Genomic DNA, 17,097 nt, shown 5'->3' with positions numbered 1-17,097 from the left:
ACCTGCCGCTCCGCCCGCATGAAGCCCTGGGTCTCAAGCGATGCCCCACGCCAGGGCTCAGGTGAAAACCGGGTCAGGAGCCGCCGCGAGACCGCTCGGCGTGGGAAGGGCTGCGGGGGGCGTGGCCCTAACCGGGCGGCCGGAGGGAGCCAGGGGGAAGGGCAGAGATGGTTGAGGGGTAGGGCTTCACCCGCCGCGTTTCCCTCCACCCCCCAAGTTAGGAGAAGGGGGGCAGGGGCGTAAGGGCTGGATCAAATTCCACTGCCCCTCTCCTACTCCAGATACAGACGTTACAGGTAAAGTTGAAAATCAAGGGGAAATGATCCCCCTCGGTGCCAACTCGCAACCCCGAGGTGTTGGGGTGACTCTGAAGTTGAGCAAGCCCCTGGCTGCGTCTTCCTTGGCTGTGGCCGGCAGAGACCCGGGCCATCCCTGAGGTCCGCCCTGGGTTGCAGAAGGGCACACAGGTGGCCGCAAAGAACTGCCTGTCCCCTTGGCTTAGACAAGAAGCGTGGATGGCGGCCTCCTGGTGCCAGAGTCCTCACCTCCTGGTAGGAGAGGCCGAAGCTGTCACCAGAAAATGTGTGAGGAAGCGAGCCCTCAGCTGCAGCAAAGGCACCGTGAGCAGGAGTGGTGAAGAAAATAGTTTACTTCAATGAACTTTTGTAGAAAATACATTCAGGCAGCTACCTCCCCGCAGCTCCAAGCCCAGGACTTAAGTGCCAAAACCCCTGTGGGTGTCGGAGTGCCCTCCAGCCACAGCCTGGACCTTCATAATCTGCAGCCAAGAGCAGGCAAAGCCCCAGCCAAGACATGAAATAGCAACAAGGAGAGAAGGGGCCCAGGTTGGGGGGGTGGGGGGGAGACCCCAGGCCTGCTCCCAGCTGGCGCCTTCATGAGTCAGAGTGGCCTGGAGCTGGAGCCCAGAGGGGAGGAGGCAGGTGGGACCCTGGGTCCCAGTGCAGAGCCCACCCACAGGTCCAGTGCCCCTCGGAGCTGGGAGATCTGGATGAGAGGTGGCTGTGTTCCGTAGATTTTCTTCTCAACCCCCCACCCCCGAAACTGAAGTTTCTCCACGTTTCTCCCCATGCCTAGATGGATGGACTGGGTTCCTATGCGCATCTCCCCTGGGCACCTACTGCACCCTCACCAGGCTGTCTGCCCTACCTCTTCCCTCTGCCACCCCATTCACTGGGCTGTGTCAGAGCGGGGCCCTTCTGGGGTCACAGAGGAGACACCCGGCCACATGCTCAGCAACCGGCCCAGCTGTGTGCTCCTGCCACCCAGGAGGGCTGCCCGGCCCCAAGGAGGAGCGGCTGCCTTTACCCACCCCATCCCCTCAGCACAGCCCCCACTTCCTGCAGGGCTGCAGTATCTGCCTTCCCCCAGAGCCCCTGCTGTGGGGGGTCCTGGGGGGGGCGGGGGGAGGAGCTTGTCAGAAAGTGACCAATTCAGCTTGGATTCCTCTCCCAGAACTAGAAGCCAAGCTGCCTGAGCCCCGCAACTCCTGAGAAAATGGAATTTGGGGATGGCCGGCACAGCTGGTGTCCAGGGGAGGTGTGACTGGGGAGAGAAGGTGGGGGGGAAGGTAAGGAATGTGCCTTTAGCCTTAGTGTCTATTAAGCAAGTTGGCGGGAACCAGAGCCCAGGTGTGGGGACCGGACCCCTGTCTCTGGCAAGTCCCAGCGTCAATCTAGGCTGTGGCCCCACCCAGGGTCCGGAGAGTCTGGAGGCAGACGGGCTAAGTGCAGGCAGCTGCTCCCCTTAGACCAGGGGTGGGAAAGGTATGAGGCCCAAGAAATCATTTGGTCTGGCCCTGCCAAGGCACCAGGGGCGAGTTAGTTAAATGTCTGACCAAATACAGCAGGCTAATGTTTAAGATGGTAATTTTGAATGGCCAGCGAATGATGTTATAAATATCCAAATGGCCCCTGGCACGAAAAAGGGTCCCCACCTGCCTTAGGCTGCGGGCTAGACGGAGGGAGACTTCAGGCTCCTTGACTGGAGCGGCTGGGATCCCACCACATCCTCAGTCCTCCCCGGGTCCCAAGGGAGAGAGCCCTTGCCCTCCTGGTGGCCTCCAAGCTGGTGGGGTCGAGGCTGCAGCCTCCCGGTGCTCGTCATGCTCCGGACAGCTGGCCGCAGGGTGGACCAGGCGGCGCCTCTCAGTGCAGCAGAGATGGCAGATCAAGTCTTACTTCAGGAGGTCGCTCGGGGAGAGACCTCAGGCCACCTTCCGGCCCCAAGGCTAGCTGTCCGCCTTCACGCGGTGGAAGAGGTTACAGAAGAACTCGTACCAGAAGAACACGAGGCCGGTGGAGAGGGCAGCCTTCAGCAGGCTGGGGGACAGGCCCTTGAAGAAGCCTGGCACGCCTTCCTCCCGCAGCACCTGCCTGGCGCAGTCCAGGAGGCCCTGGTAGCTCCGAACCTGGGGAGAGGGAGGTAGCTCCGGGTGAGGGGCGGGGATACAACACGGACGTGGCTCTGTCCTTTTGCCAGCACAACGCCGAGCACATCGTGGCTCCCAACACAGGCGTGCTGGGTGAAGGGATGGGTGCAAAAGAGACAGAGGAAAAGTTAACCCCATTCTTTCTCTTCCAAGTTGAAGTGCCTGGAACTCAGCGCTGGACCGAGCTCCACCTGTCCAGGCGGCTCCCGCTGGTTCTGATTCTTAAGGACCCAGTGAGAGCTCTGGACCCCCTTCTCCAGGCGACCTTGCTCCCCGCATAGACTCCAGTAACTCCCGATGACGATGACCAAGCAGTGACCTCATGAACAACCAAGTCCAAGCTCAGGCCTGGTGTTCGTTTGGAACTCAGCTTCCCTCTCTGCCCTGCCCTTCTCCCCCCGGGGCCCCTCCCACCCCAGGGCAGGATCAGAGCTGTGGGCAGGTGACAGCTCACCTGGCCGAAGCTGGCGCGGGCCTGCTCGAACCCTCCGACCTGCAGCCGCTTCTTGACGAGGTCCAGGGGATACGTCAGGGTCTTGCTGATGACTCCGGCTCCACTGCCACAGAGCAGGTTTTTGAGGTTCCCTGAACCAGAGGAGTGAGAATGAGGGGGGAAATGAGGAAAATGCAATTGCGGGTAGATAAGTTCAAGGTCATGAACTCTGTCCTCCACGTAAAACAAAAACCCACAAGCCATTCTTGCTCTCCGAGGAATTTAATCCAGGAAACAGAGCCAGACACAGCCACTTCTGGCAAGAACGACACGGGACCGCAGGTGGGACAGCTGGTGGCAGCACGGGTGAGAGTCACTGGTGCTCTGCCTCCGCCGCTGGAGGCCGTGAGGGCCTTGGGCTCTGGCATGTCACTCAGCTCAGGCTCAAGGGGAACAGGCTGTCCCTCCTCCTGCACATCCTTCCAGAACAAAACCAAGCAGAACACACAGCCCCTCGCAGGCAGTCCGCAAGGTGGACCTCTCACCGAAAGGAAAGCCACGAGCGGTAGTTGGAAACGTCGCTGGTGCCAGGGATGGGTGTGAGCGGCCGCATGGCAGAGTGGGCTCAGCGCCCGGTGGTGTCTACGCTCTGACGGGAATCTATTTCCCACGCGATGCAGAAGGAGACGTGATGTCTTGGGAGTGGGGTGAAGGGAGACCTAGCTCCTTTCCCGTGCGGCTGTCTCACCGTTTTTCTTTCCTTCGGCTGGCGTGACCCACTCGTACACGTGCTTCAGGGAGTTGTAGAAGGAGAACTGGAAGCCGGCGTAGGGGAAGATGGCGATCAAGGTGGGGTTCAGGCCTTTGTAGAAGACCAGGGGGCCTTCGGTCCTGTACATGGTGGCCACGGCGGCCCGCAGGGTTTTGTACACCTGGATGCACACACGTGAGCGCGGCGCCGGTTTTAGCTTGAGAACACAGCCTGCCACGTGCACGTCCCGCTCCCGCACACCCAGGAGCATTCCTTCTGCCAAGAGGGGACAGGACGTGCTGGACAAATCCCAAGCGGGCTTTCCCAGTGACCCTCCAAGCTGTTTACATGACTGATCCATCCCCGGGCAACCCTGCTCCCCCCAGAGGCTCCAGTAACACGTGAGGGCACAAAGTGCGTGTCCTTTGGAACAGAAGATGAGACATCCCCCCTCGGGTGACTGGGTACATGAGTTATGACACAGCCGTTAAAAAGGACACGGGAACATGCTGTCACTGCTAAAGCAGGAGGCAGTCTGTGTGGCTGACGGGACTAATCCCCAAAGGTCACAGCCAAGTACAGGGGAGCAGGCAGCGTCCGTGGAGGAAACGAACACAGGCAGGGAAACCGGGCCCAGGATGCCCAGGTCACAGCACATCTCCCTTTCGCCCTCACACACACACACACACACACACACACACACACACACACACACACGTGTGCACTACTACCATATGTCCAGGAAACACAGACTATGGTGGAGAGGTCTACTTCAGGGTTTAAATCCCTTGCTTTCACTCAGTAAGTTCTTCCTGAAGTCTGAACTTCATTACCCCATTTCCTCCAACCCATCCTTTGTGGGGACCAGACACAGTCTCACCATAGCATCGCGACCAGCCATCTGACCTGGAGGCTCACATGCCCAGGCGCTGTCCCTGCCCCGCCCACTGTGTGGTATGTGTCCTGTTCCCACCTGGAGGCTCTGGCTCCCCCATGAGGCCGTGAGCACAGTGCGAGGTGCTGAGCACGGTTCCAGGTCTCACAAAGGGACCGACAGATAGACTGAAAAACCCCCTCGTCCAGCTTTGCTCCCTCCCAGAAAAAGAGCCCCAACTCCTGGGCCACCTTCGGTTACTCAGGCGCCCCTCCCCTGGCCGGGCCACTTACCTTGGGCTCACCCTGAGCTGCAAAGCGGGTGCGCAGCACGTCCACGGGGTGCACGGTGAGGGTGGCCACGCAGGCGGACAGGCCGCCGCACACGAAGTGCACGGAGAAGTCGCGGGCACTGTGCACGCCGGCTCTGTGCACCAGCTCGGTCAGCATTTCAAACGACAAAAACTGCAAGAGCGCAGGAGAAGGTCACTGACAGGCACCCAAACAGACCGCCTCTGACCCATGACCCAGGTGGGGCCCAGTCCTAGGGACAAGGAAAGAGTCGTCCTGAGCAGTGACAATACAACAGACATAATTTTGTGCAGCTCAGATGCCATTTTTAGATTCTATTGGAGTAGAGCCAAGTACTCAAAAAGGTTAAGAAAATATAAAACTTTTATATCAGAAAATTCTAGCCCAGCTGGCGTGGCTCAGTGGTTGAGCGTTGACCTATGAACCAGGAGATCGCAGTCATTTCTAGGTCAGGGCACATGCCCTGATTGAGGGCTCGATCCCCAGTGGGGGAGGGTGTACAGGAGGCAGCCGATCAATGATTCTCTCATCATCATTGATGTTTCCATCTCTCGCCCTCGCCCTTCCTCTCTGAAATCAATAATAAAGATACATTTTTAAAAATTCTACTCATTAACTTCGTTTCCTGAAACCTGAGAAAAGGTGGCCATCGATGACCCTTGGCAGGGACGCCTCCAGTGCAGCCGGCGGCAGTGACACTGAGCAGCATTCCGCCCGGAGCAAGGATTCTGATGGGAGACCTCCGCTTACTCCATGTTCCACGGTGTTACCCGCGGACGCTTGGATCTCCCTCCAGCCGGTTCGAGGCGGCTCGGGGTCCTAGACAGGTGGCTGTACTGACTCCCACGCTGCAGCACCTGCGGCAGGTGCGCCCATGGGACAGCCCTGAAATGCGCAGATGGGATGTTGTAGAAAGGGCAGGTAGGGACTACTCTAGTGCTAGCTCTCCAGGGGGGAATCCTGGCTCTTCCACTTTCTAAAACTATTTTTGAAATACATTTTTATTGATTTTTACGGAGAGGAAGAGAGAGGGATAGAGAGTTAGAAACATCAATGAGAAAGAAATATCCAGCAGCTGCCTCCCGCACACCCCCTACTGGGGATGGAGCCTGCAACCAAGGTCCATGCCCTCGACCGGAATTGAACCCGGACCCTTCAGTCCATGGGCCGACGCTCTATCCACTGAGCCAAACCAGTTAGGGCTACTTCCTAGCTGCTGACTCTGGTTGGGTTAACTATTTACGCTCTCTCTGCCTCAGTCTTCTTGTCTGTAAAACAGGGATGACAACAGCACCTATCTCAAAGTACTGCTGTGAGGGAACAGAGGTGAAATGGTTAAAACAGGGCCTGGCCCACCGTGAGCACTGGACAGGGGGTCTGCACCACGTGCCACACGCTCTGAGACAAACCAGCACTCGGCTGAGGATGAACGAAGCCCCACCGCTTGCAGCTCACGTCGCCTCTCCGACCACACCTCGCTTGCTCTCACCTTCCTCACAAGGCTGTTGGGAAGTTCAGGGAAGCACAGAGGTGGAAATGCGATTTTGGAAAGTGAGAAGCATTGTGTCACCATTTGCCAAGTCCCATTGGGAGCGTGAGGTCAAGAGAGCCTCCCTGATATTCAGTGGGTGCCCAGTCTCTGGGGTGGGGGGCGCGGGGAAGGGAAGGCCTATGGTACAGCTCAGTCAGACTCAGCCCATCTGTCAGGTAGGTTCCCCGTTGGACACGTGAGAAGTATGCTGACCGCTGCCTGCTGCCCGACCCCTCGTCCTTGTGCTGCTCCGTTGAGCAACCCGGCCCCAGGGGCCCGGCGGCTCCCCGCACCTACTTGGACGGCTCCATAGCCGATGGAGAGAAGCTGGGCTGGAATGTGTCCCTTCCAGAAGGCGGTCGGGCCCTCCTCCCGCAGGATCTGCCTCCCGGCCTGCAGGATCCCATGGTACTTCGCGTTGGGGTCCCTGTGAGACAGGCGCTCAATCTGAAGCTGGAACGAAAATGCAAAGGTCAGGACAGGAGGGGCGGGGCTAGAGGAGAAGGCGAAATTTCAGGAAAGGCCACGAAGGCAACGTTCTCGACAAAATTCCAAGCTTTTAGGAACTGCTTTGGCACGAAAGAGTGACCCTGACCTCCAGTCCGTCCACGTGGGAAAAGGGGGAAAGGGTACCTGGAAACGGATCTTGATGACGTCCAAGGGGCTGATCAGCGCCCGAGTGACAAGCCCAGACACAGACCCGGACACTGCCACCTCCAATTTGGAGATACTCCTGTCATCTGCTTTGGGGTCATAGCCGACCATCCCTGCCTCCGGCCCATACAATGTCCATCAGCTTCAAGCTAAATGCAGAAAACAGGAGGAGACATCAGATCAGGTTCTCAGGGTCTGTGCTCACACATCACCCCTCAGAGCAGCCCTCCCTGACCAGCCATCTGAAACAGCGCCTGCCTCGCACGCAGCACGGAACAGAGAGAATGCCATCATAGGTCTGGACTTCTGCCCTGCTCAGATTTTAGACGTATGAGCATCGATTGGCAATTCCAGTTGATGTGAACCAAACTGTCCCTGGCTGAGAACCGTTGTTGGAGAGGGGTTTTACACACTAGCACGGGTGTACAATGGCATGCATTGCATCACCGTTTGTAAAACTAGGTCTGACACAAATGCTTATCAATGGAGAGGTGGACAAATACACTGAGTCACACCCATGTGATGGCATATACAGCCATTAAAAAGAATGAGCCAGTGCTACACACACGGAAAAGATGTCCATGATAGATTGAAACGTGAAAGAAAAAGCAGGTTTCAGAACAGTATGTGTAGTATAACCCCATCTTTGCAAAAGAAAAACAGCAAGACCTAAATACACTTTGTTCAGCATAGGAGAAAAGTCTGTGACAACACCCCCCATGGGCTGGTAAGGTTACCTTTGGGGGAAGGGTTGGCAAGGGAAGAAGGAAGGTAGATTTCTCCTTTTTCTGAATACACTCCTACATAGTTTGTCTTTGTTATGCCCCCACCTCCAATTCCAACTAAAACTAAATATAAAATGACTTTAGAAGGGAACTCAGAATTAATCTAGGTCTTGAATACTTTAATAATAGAAAAGCCAGTGACCACACCGCGACAACCTTCGCCCCACCGATTCTTTTCTTTTTTAAAAAATTGATTTTTAGCCGAAACCGGTTTGGCTCAGTGGATAGAGCGTCGGCCTGCGGACTGAAAGGTCCCAGGTTCGATTCCGGTCGAGGGCATGTTCCTGGGTTGCGGGCACACCCCCAGTTGGGAGTGTGCAGGAGGCAGCTGATCGATGTATCTCTCTCATCGATGTTTCTAACTCTCTATCTAAAAAATTGATTTTTAGAGAGAGGAAGGGGAAGGAAGGGAGAGAGAATGCTCCAATCCACTCTCAAAACCAGCACGAGATTTCCACGGAGCTCCATTAGCACAGTATCCTAAGATGACATTTTATTAAAACGTCAATGATGTGAAACCCCCATGCCCTGCCAGGAATGTGCCCATTTCTTGGTACCTTTTCTGATTCCCTCAAAGGAGGACACCTGGCCTTTCCCATCCACTTCTCCGTAACATTAACTCGAGCTGTTTCTCCCCAGGCCCCTGTGAGGAGCAGGTTAAGCAGGGCAGGAGCCCGAGGGAGAGCCTCTCCCGCTCCCAGGGACGGCTCGGTCCCAGGCTGTGGGGGAAAGGCGGTATTTCTCTAACTCAGCAGCTCTGCATAGCTGGACCTCACCTTAGATCTCAGCCTCTCCCAGGGGCCTGGGCAGGTTTATTTAACCTGCGCTCAGTTTTCCCTTCTGGAAAGTGGGAATGACGCCCGCCCTGCCTAGCCCAGGCTGCTGCCACACGTGATAAGCTTTGTCAAAGTGGTTAAAGTCTCATAAACCTGAAAGGGCTTTAAAGATAGTCCTGTGGTGGCCTTACTTTTTCTTTTTCAAAATTTCCTTCTTGTACCAATAATTTAAAGAGACAAAATAAAAATGAAATGTGATTATATGTTTGGTATATACAACACAGCACCCAGAAGATGGGAGGCCTCTGGTGTGAGTGGCAGGGCGGGTGGGGGTGTGTGTGTGTGCCTTAGCCGCCCCCTTCTCTTACTGCGGAAGCTGCGGGTGTCTGGGTCTGCAGCTGGGAGGTCTGCCCATGTGTTCAGCTAAGGCTCTCTGCGGATGCACCCGCGTGTAGACGCGGGTGTCTGGGTGTGGGCTCTCTGCAGGTGCACCCGCGTGTAGACGCGGGTGTCTGGGTGTGGGCTCTCTGCAGGTGCACCCGCGTGTAGACGCGGGTGTCTGGGTGTGGGCTCTCTGCAGGTGCACCCGCGTGTAGACGCGGGTGTCTGGGTGTGGGCTCTCTGCAGGTGCACCCGCGTGTAGACGCGGGTGTCTGGGTGTGGGCTCTCTGCAGATGCACCCGCGTGTAGACACAGGTGTTCCTCGGGAGTGCTTTTGCTCCCTGAGTCCGAGACGATGCCCACGAGGTGGGCACCCGCGTGTACAGGTGCCCCGGGTGTGCGTGGGGTTTTGCCTTCCGCATCCCTGAAGAGGCTTCTCAGGTCGGGCATGACACACGTGCGTACAGTCCCCGCCCCCGCGTGAATACCTGCGCATGTGTGCTCCCTCCGGGGAGCGACGGTGCAGGTGTCCGAACGGGCGGTGAGACGCGCGGAAGTAGAGGTCACTCACTCCGCTCGGAGGGCGCCGCCCGGCTGTACTAGCTCTGCTCTCCCTCCTTCCTCACGCAGGCTTAACAGCAAAAGTCAACTGCGCCCGGCAGTAACTGACGGGCGCCTGGGCCAATCACCGCGCAGCTTCCGACAGACTTTGGGCCAATGTTTGGACAGTGGTCATCCGGCAACACCGCCCACAAGATGTCACTGGGTAATGTAGTCCTTCGCTACCAAGGCTTTTTCCCCTGCGAGGCGCAGAGCCTCCTGGGAGGTGTAGTCCTGCAGAGCGCGCATGCGCGGGTGTTACTCAAGCATCGGAAGGAAGCGGGTTCCGAAGTCAGGTCCCCCCGCCACCCCAACCAAGTCGCCTGCTAAGCATCGTGGTAGCTCAATCAGCCTGCGGGCGGGTGGGAAGTTGGGGAGCGCTGAACAGATGGCGGGAAGCTAAGCAAAAACCTGAAGGAAAAGCAGGAGAGAACGGGTGGGTTTTTAAGACCGGGAAGAGGACGGCAAAAATAGAGGTTTTGTTTCCCCCTAGGGTTTACTACGAGTATTTCTCATTATAAAACTATGTAGACACATTACAGAAGATGTAGAAACGAAGAGGGAAATGACTCATCCTACCGCTCTCAGGCAAGTAACGTCAGCGTTTTGCAAGACAGTATTTCTTCCTGATTTTAAAATTGCACTTTTCCCATTAGTGCAATGATTTTCACGCACAATTTGAAAACATGTTATTGCACAATATAAAACATTTCATACAGGTACAAAAGTAGAGAAAATAGCCTAATGAACCATCATATAGTCATTACTCAACAACTAACCAACTCATGGTCAGTCTTGTTTCCTCTGTACCTGGACCTACCTCACCCCCACCCTCCAACGTTATTTTGAAGTAAATACTAGACATCCTATTATTTCACCGGTAAGCATTTCAGAATGTATCTTTAAAAGGCAAACATCCACCAATCTATCACCCCCCAAAAATATCAATTTCCTAATATCAAAACAGTGTTTAAATTTTCTTGATTGGCCTATAAATGTCATTTTTTAAAAAAGTTTGAATTGAGATCCAGACCATACATTGCAACTTAAGTCTTTTTAAATCTACATTTTCTCTTTCTTTTTCACTTTCAATTTCTTTCATTTTCATCTGACACATCAGTTGGTTGCCTCCTGCACACACCCCGACCAGCGATGGGGATCAAGCCTGCAACCGAGTTATATGACCTTGATCAGAATCAAACCTGGGACCTTCAGTCTGCAGGCTGACGCTCTGTCCACTGAGCCAAACCGGCTAGGGCCCCATGGCGTTGTTTTAACATCTTCCCTTGCCCTCCCATTTTCTCTGCATATTGGTGGTTACATCTAAAAGGTCTAGTCAGATCGGTCTGACTTTTTGTACAAGACTACTTTTTTTTAATATTTTATTGATTTTTTTACAGAGAGGAAGGGAGGGATAGAGAGTTAGAAACATCGATGAGAGAGGAACATCCATCAGCTGCCTCCTGCACACTCCCCACTGAGGATGTGCCCGCAACCAAGGTACATGCCCTTGACCGGAATCGAACCTGGGACCCTTGAGTCCGCAGGCTGACGCTCTATCCGCTGAGCCAAACCGGTCAGGGCAACAAGACTACTTTTGTGGTATTGTGTGCTCCCATGAGGAGAATCATACCTGCATGTTTCTCATTTTGTGATGTTTTCAGCCATTGGTGACCATGGCCTTGGTAAAGGGTTGGAAATGATGACACCATTTTAGCTTTATTAGCTGAAGTACCTATGAAGAGGAACATTCCCTTCATTGGCTAACTCAGTGGTCGGAAGACTCATTAGTCAACAGAGCCAAGTATCAACAGTACTTCTTCAAAATAGACTCACCCAGACCGAAAACTGACTTCTGCGCATGGGCCACGGAGTTTCAATCGCACTGTACGCGTGCCCGCACGTGGTATTTTGTGGAAGAGCCACACTCAAGGGGCCAAAGAGCCTCATGTGGCTCGCGAGCTGCAGTTTGCCAACCATGGGGCTAACTGATTACAGGAAGTACACTTCATATAAGAAAGACATGCTAGGTGCGTAATTCTTTACCTTTAGCAATTTAAAAATAATTGGGTCCCTAGTATGTCCAAAGGATATTGATCAATGAGGTTTATTAATATTATCATTATGAACACACATGGATTTATACCTTTTTAAAAAAAATTTGACTTCAGCTCTAACTGGTTTGGTTCAGTGGATAGAGCGTTGGCCTGCGGACTGAAGGGCCCCAGGTTCAATTCTGGTCAAGGGCTTATACCTTGGTTGAGGGCACATCCCTGGTAGGGAGTGTGCAGGAGGCAGCTGAACCAATGTTTCTCTCTCATCGATGTTTCTAAGTCTCTATCCCTCTCCCTCTCCCTCCCTCTCTGTAAAAAAATCAATAAAATATATTTTACAAATTGATTTCAGACAGGGAGGGAGGGGGAAAGAGAGATAGAAACATCAATGAGGAGAGAGAATCATTGATCGGCTGCCTCCTGCATGTCCCCTATTGGGGATTGAGCCCGCAACTTGGGCATGTGCCCTTGACCAGAATTGAAACCAGACTCTTCAGTCCGCAGGCCGACACTCTATCCACTGAGTCAAACCAGTGGATATTTATTTCCGGGGCTATTTATTCTTTTTCAATCCACTACAGTTATCCTAATTGTTGCTCCCATTTCCCCATCTTTGGCCAGTGGGTCCTATTCATGTTGGCACATGAATCCTTTTAACAAAATGACTAGTTTGCTTGCTTTCTGGTCTGACAAGATGTTCTTGGCTCATTACAGTTTTTAAAACAGGTTCACTGAGATATAACAGACATACAGTTGACTACATGCATTCAGAGAGCAATTGTATGTTTTGACATGTGGTGCACATCCCCGCTACATAGTGAGCACACATCCATGCTCCCAAAGAGTCCTCATGCCCCTGTGCAATCCCTCCCTCTTGCCCTCTCTTCTCCCTCCCCCTTCTCCAGGCAATCTCTGATCTGCTCTCAGTCATGATGGGTTAGTTTGCATTTTATAGAATTTTATATAAATGGAATTATACATGATGTCCTTTATACCTCGCTTCTTTCCCTCAGCATAACTATCAATAATTAAAAAAAAAAAAAGGAAAGGTGGTCCACAGTGAGCAGAACCTGGTACCAAAATTTAATTTCCTGAAAAGTGTCCCCACAGTGCCCTTCAGGGCCCCCTTTGTTCTGGGTCATTTCTGCTGTCTCTCTGCTCGAAGATGGCCTTATTTCCCCAGGCTCTGTGCTCCATCTCTATTTCCCATTAGTTTTGTGGGCTGACCACTAACCTCTCTCTTCGGCTATAGAAATCGTTGGGTCTGTTTTGTCCTCCTGGCCCAGAACAAGCCCACAGAAGAGCCAGCAGGGCTTCGGGCTGCAGGCTGATTGTAGAGTGAGTTAGACTCAGAGGACCACAGGCCATCAGAGCTGGGAAGACTCGTGGCCAGGGGCCAGGGCCCAGAGCGACCAGGCGATGCGTCCAAGGTCCCCATGGTCAGATGGCAAATTGGTGGCCGAGCTGAGCGGAGAGCAATGGCAGGTGCCAGTTTTCCTGGGCTCACACCTGGTTCTAGTTTTTGCATATTTGAAATCTGGTCATTTCATTTCAAGTTAAATATTCTAAGCAAATCATATCATGTGAAAAGAGAAACAGGAAAATAACGGTTCCTGTCAGGTTAGGGAAGTGAATCCTCCTGTGACCTCATCAACATTTACCCTAAACAGGCCTATTAAAAGCTCCTTTGGACTTCCCCCACCTCCTCGCTCCTCGGGGGAGTAAATACCTCGTGGCCTGGACAAACAGAGTTGGCTTTCGTCAGCTGCCCAAGGGGATGATCTTTTCCAGCAGAGGCAGGAGACGCTCTTGCTGCCTGAGTGGGTGGTCAGCCATGCCACCCGGCAGAGGCTCAAGAGCCAGGAGGTGACTTGCTGTGGCTCTCTGGTGAGACACTGTTTCTCTGGGCTGCAGCCTCTCCATCTGTAAAGATAAAGGGTTGAACTACAGGGTGTCCATGCCTTGCTGCCTCGGTACCTCCACAGGTATGTTTTTAGTAAGCACTGCAAGGGTTCTCAGATGCAGATTAGGCCCCACTGGCGTGGCTCAGTCGTTGAGCGTCAACCTATGAACCAGGAGGTCATGGTTTGATCCCTGGTCAAGGCACATGCCCAGGTTGCAGGCTCTATCCCCAGTAGGGGGCGTGCAGGAGGCAGCCGATAGATGATTCTCTCCCATCATTGATGTTTCTATCTCTCTCTCCCCCTCCCTTCCTCTCTGAAATCTATGAAAGTATCTATACTAATAAAAGGGTAATATGCTGATTAGACTGATAGACTGGAAGTCTTCTGGACTTCCAGGCGTCCTTCTGGACAAAGCCCCGGTGGTGGAGTCGAGGCAGAGTGGTTAGGGGCAATCAGGCAGATAGGCAGGTGAGTGGTTAGGAGCCAGTGGTCCTGGATTCTGAGAGGGATGTCCGACTGCCAGTTTAGGCCCAATACCTGTGGGCCTAAACCGGCAGTCGGACATCCCCCAAGGGGTCCCAGGTTGGAGAGGGTGCAGGCCGGGCTGAGGGACCCCCTTCCCCTTCAAGAATTTTGTGCACAAGGCCTCTAGTATTTAATAAAAATAAAAATGCAGATTAGCCCTTATCCTGACCAACCACGTCTGGCACATGGTCTGGGAATAAGAATGTTGGTTGGTGGTCCCTGTTTGGAAAGACACTGAGTTGGGAACCCAGTCTCAGCTGGTTATCCAAGGCTACCCTTGTGTCTTTCTCCTTTCTTGTGACTCAGGGTGAGAGGAAGGACCTCTGTTTCCCATCATGTTTTGAGGGTCTGTAGGCCCAGACACTGTTTTAGATGCTAGGGATACAGCAATGAACAAATGAGAAATTCCCTCCTGTCGGAGCTGACTTTCTTCACGTAGTAACAGGTATCAAAGCTTCCTCCGTATCTTTCCGTGGCTCAGGAGTTCATTTCTCTTGAATACTGAGTCATAGCCCACTGTCTGGGTGTGTCACACAGTTTGTTTACCCAGTCACCTATGGAAGGACATCTTGGGTGCTTCCACTTTGTAGCCGTGGTGAATAAAGCTGCTCTAAATACGCATGTGGAGGTTTTTCTGTGGACACAGTTTCCATCACTCTTATTTACTGTTTCATTTTTAAACTCTAGGGCTTTACGTTACAGAAAATCATGAAAAACCAACAATTGTTGGAGGATTCTGGAGAAGTCCTGACGGCCTGCAGGCACCAAAGATAGAGGCTGCTCGGATCCAGCTCCTTTTGTGGTCCTTTCAGAATAACTCAGCAAGTGACTCAAACATCAGTACACTCCCCAAGACAAGAAAAAAAGGGAGAGCGGATTTACTGTCCAGTAACTTTCAAAAGCTGGTTTCTTACGCATTTCCACTTTCTTCTGTTGCTCTCCTCAGCAGAGCCAAACCCCAGGAGACTCTAGAGTGTCGCTGTCAGGCCAGTGAGAAAGGTTTCCAAATTCACGGGAGGGGTCTCCAGGCCGCCGCCTTCTGGTTTTCAGCATTTGGTCCTCTGACCAGATCATCCACCTCACCCATCACCCATTTCTGAGCTTTCCTGAGAAGGCGTTTCCTGCTGTGTCTCAGCGAAGCCCGTCTTCACTCACCCCCAAATGCACAGAGGGAGAGCGTGGGTGCAGCCGTATCATGAAGGAAGCGTTGGCGTGCCCCTGTCAACCACAGTCCACGTCTTCCCCCACGACTTCTGGTCCCACCAGAATCGAGGATGACTACTTCTGGCAACCTCCAATCTGGTTGTTAAGTTGAACAATAAAAAAGATGAATAACCCAATAAACAAACTAGGCGAGATATTTGAACCAACATTTCACAAGGGAAGATACAGATGGACAATAAGCAACGGAACACCATTAATCAAAAGAAAATGCAAATTAAAACCCTGATGAGACACCACGACGCACCCACCAGACGGCTAAAACTCAAAAGACTGACACCACCAAACGGCGGCAAAGCTGCGGAACAACCGGAACTCACACGGTGCCGGGGGGAGTGTAAAATGCTACAAACGGGTGGGAAAAGGTCAGGCAGTTTCTTACGAAGTTAAATATCTACACGCCCATGCATCCCAGAGAACTGAAAACAGGTTGACAAAAAGATATGAATAAGAATGTTCATTGCAGCCCACGCTGGAAAGAGCTTCGCGGTTCACCAGCAGAGTACCGTGCGATGTCATTTATCCACACGATGGTCCCCAGCTCAGTGACGGAAAGTCAAGAGCCACTGCAACATGCCACGGCATGGATGTCTCAAAAACGACCATGTCTTGGGCCCTGTTACATCCTGCTCCATTCATCCCACCCTCCAAGAGCCGGCCTGGGTCGCTCAGTGCTTGGAGTTGAAGAGGATAAAGTGGTGATAGAAACCACCACGGAAACCCGCACGGTATTGATCTTATGAGAGAAAGTCCCCGGGCTTCTGCCCCCCAGGCCCTCCAGCCTCAGCCATTCCCCTAAAACTCTGTGGCCGTGGGCCTGCGGTCATGATTGTTCCTTCGAGAATTCAGCATGCGGGAGCCCGTGCATGCTGTGTATGTGTGTATATCTAATTTACTGTTTCAACCGACCATTTTTAAGCATACAGTTCAGTGGCATCCCTTGAATTTTCGGTGTTGTGCAACCATCACTGCTGTTTCTAAAACTGTTTCATTACGCCAAACAGAAACTCTATCCATTAAGCAATAATGCCCCGTTCCCTTCTCTTCCTGGCCCCTGGTAACCGCAGATCTACTTTCTGTCTCGATGGATTTGTCTGTTGTAGCTCTCACATAAGTGGAACCGTGTAATAGCTGTCCCTTTGTGACTGGTTTATTTCACTGAGCGTAAGGCTCTCAAGGTCCATCCACATGGTAGCATGTACTAGAACCTCCTTCCTTTTTTATGGCTGAATGATATTCCATTTGCATCTATAGACTGCATTTTGCCTATGCATTCATGTCTTTTAAAAAATATATATATTATTGATTTTTTACAGACAGGAATGGAGAGGGATAGAGTTAGAAACATCTATGAGAGAGAAACACCGATCAGCTGCCTCCTGCACACTCCCTACTGGGTATGTGCCCACAACCAAGGTACATGCCCTTGACCAGAATCGAACCTGGGACCCTTGAGTCTGCAGGCCGACGCTCTATCCACTGAGCCAAACCGGTTTCGGCGCATTCATGTCTTGATGGACACTTGGTTGCTTTCCACCGCATAGCTATTGTGAATAATGCTGCAACAGACGGTGGCATTCAAGGACCTGTTGGAATTCTTACTTTCAGATTTTTGGGGTATATGCTCAGGAGTGGAATCATTGGATTATATCATAATTCTGTTTAGCTTTTTTTTAAAAAAATATGTTTTATTGATTTTTTACAGAGAGGAAGGGAGAGAGATAGAGAGTTGGAAACATCGATGAGAGAGAAACATCGACCAGCTGCATCCTGCACACCTCCTAATGGGAATGTGCCCGCAACCCAGGTACATGCCCTTGACCGGAATCGAACCTGGGCTTTCCGTCC

The 17,097-nt window shown here is 52.7% G+C and overlaps 1 protein-coding gene and 1 long non-coding RNA gene across 4 annotated transcripts in view; both read right to left on the bottom strand.

Annotated features, from left to right (window-relative positions):
* Nucleotides 1-628: 628 nt before the first annotated feature.
* On the bottom strand, nucleotides 629-9,816 carry SLC25A19 (solute carrier family 25 (mitochondrial thiamine pyrophosphate carrier), member 19). Of its 3 annotated transcripts, none has more exons than XM_006762770.2 (7): nucleotides 9,434-9,816; nucleotides 6,983-7,152; nucleotides 6,647-6,802; nucleotides 4,801-4,971; nucleotides 3,631-3,814; nucleotides 2,904-3,034; nucleotides 629-2,428 (listed from the first exon to the last, which is right to left on the bottom strand). In XM_006762770.2, exons 2-7 carry the CDS (start codon nucleotides 7,112-7,114, stop codon nucleotides 2,249-2,251), a joined length of 954 nt encoding a protein of 317 aa, XP_006762833.1. In that variant the 5' UTR covers nucleotides 7,115-7,152; nucleotides 9,434-9,816; the 3' UTR covers nucleotides 629-2,248. The 3 variants fall into 3 exon arrangements, with proteins under 3 accessions (XP_006762833.1, XP_015418777.1, XP_015418778.1); XM_015563291.1 differs by lacking the exon at nucleotides 9,434-9,816 and adding an exon at nucleotides 8,718-8,792; XM_015563292.1 differs by lacking the exon at nucleotides 9,434-9,816 and adding an exon at nucleotides 8,756-8,789.
* Nucleotides 9,817-9,879: 63 nt separating this feature from the next.
* The window catches only part of LOC107182923, a 13,178-nt gene continuing 5,960 nt past the window's right edge, over nucleotides 9,880-17,097 (bottom strand). Inside the window, exons 2-3 of the long non-coding RNA XR_001513685.1 lie at nucleotides 13,329-13,522; nucleotides 9,880-9,956 (exon numbers count right to left, since the gene is read on the bottom strand). This is a non-coding gene — a long non-coding RNA (uncharacterized LOC107182923). The remainder of the gene's footprint in view (nucleotides 9,957-13,328; nucleotides 13,523-17,097) is intronic.

The sequence above is a fragment of the Myotis davidii genome, unplaced genomic scaffold (genome assembly GCF_000327345.1).
Source record: "Myotis davidii unplaced genomic scaffold, ASM32734v1 scaffold539, whole genome shotgun sequence".
NCBI classification, from domain to species: Eukaryota; Metazoa; Chordata; class Mammalia; order Chiroptera; family Vespertilionidae; genus Myotis; species Myotis davidii.
Note: the sequence above shows the minus strand (reverse complement) of the source record. Positions and strands in the feature narration are given on the sequence as shown.

What these genes read in the sequence shown, in the direction of transcription:
- SLC25A19 (XM_006762770.2), bottom strand. Translation starts at nt 7,114, where the DNA reads ATGGTCGGCTATGACCCCAAAGCAGATGACAGGAGTATCTCCAAATTG. An exon ending in TCGGCTATGGAGCCGTCCAA is followed by an intron (nt 4,972 to 6,646) that starts GTAGGTGCGGGG and finishes GCGCTCTTGCAG; the next exon opens with TTTTTGTCGTTTGAAATGCT. An exon ending in AGCCGAAGGAAAGAAAAACG is followed by an intron (nt 3,035 to 3,630) that starts GTGAGACAGCCG and finishes CCTCTGGTTCAG; the next exon opens with GGAACCTCAAAAACCTGCTC.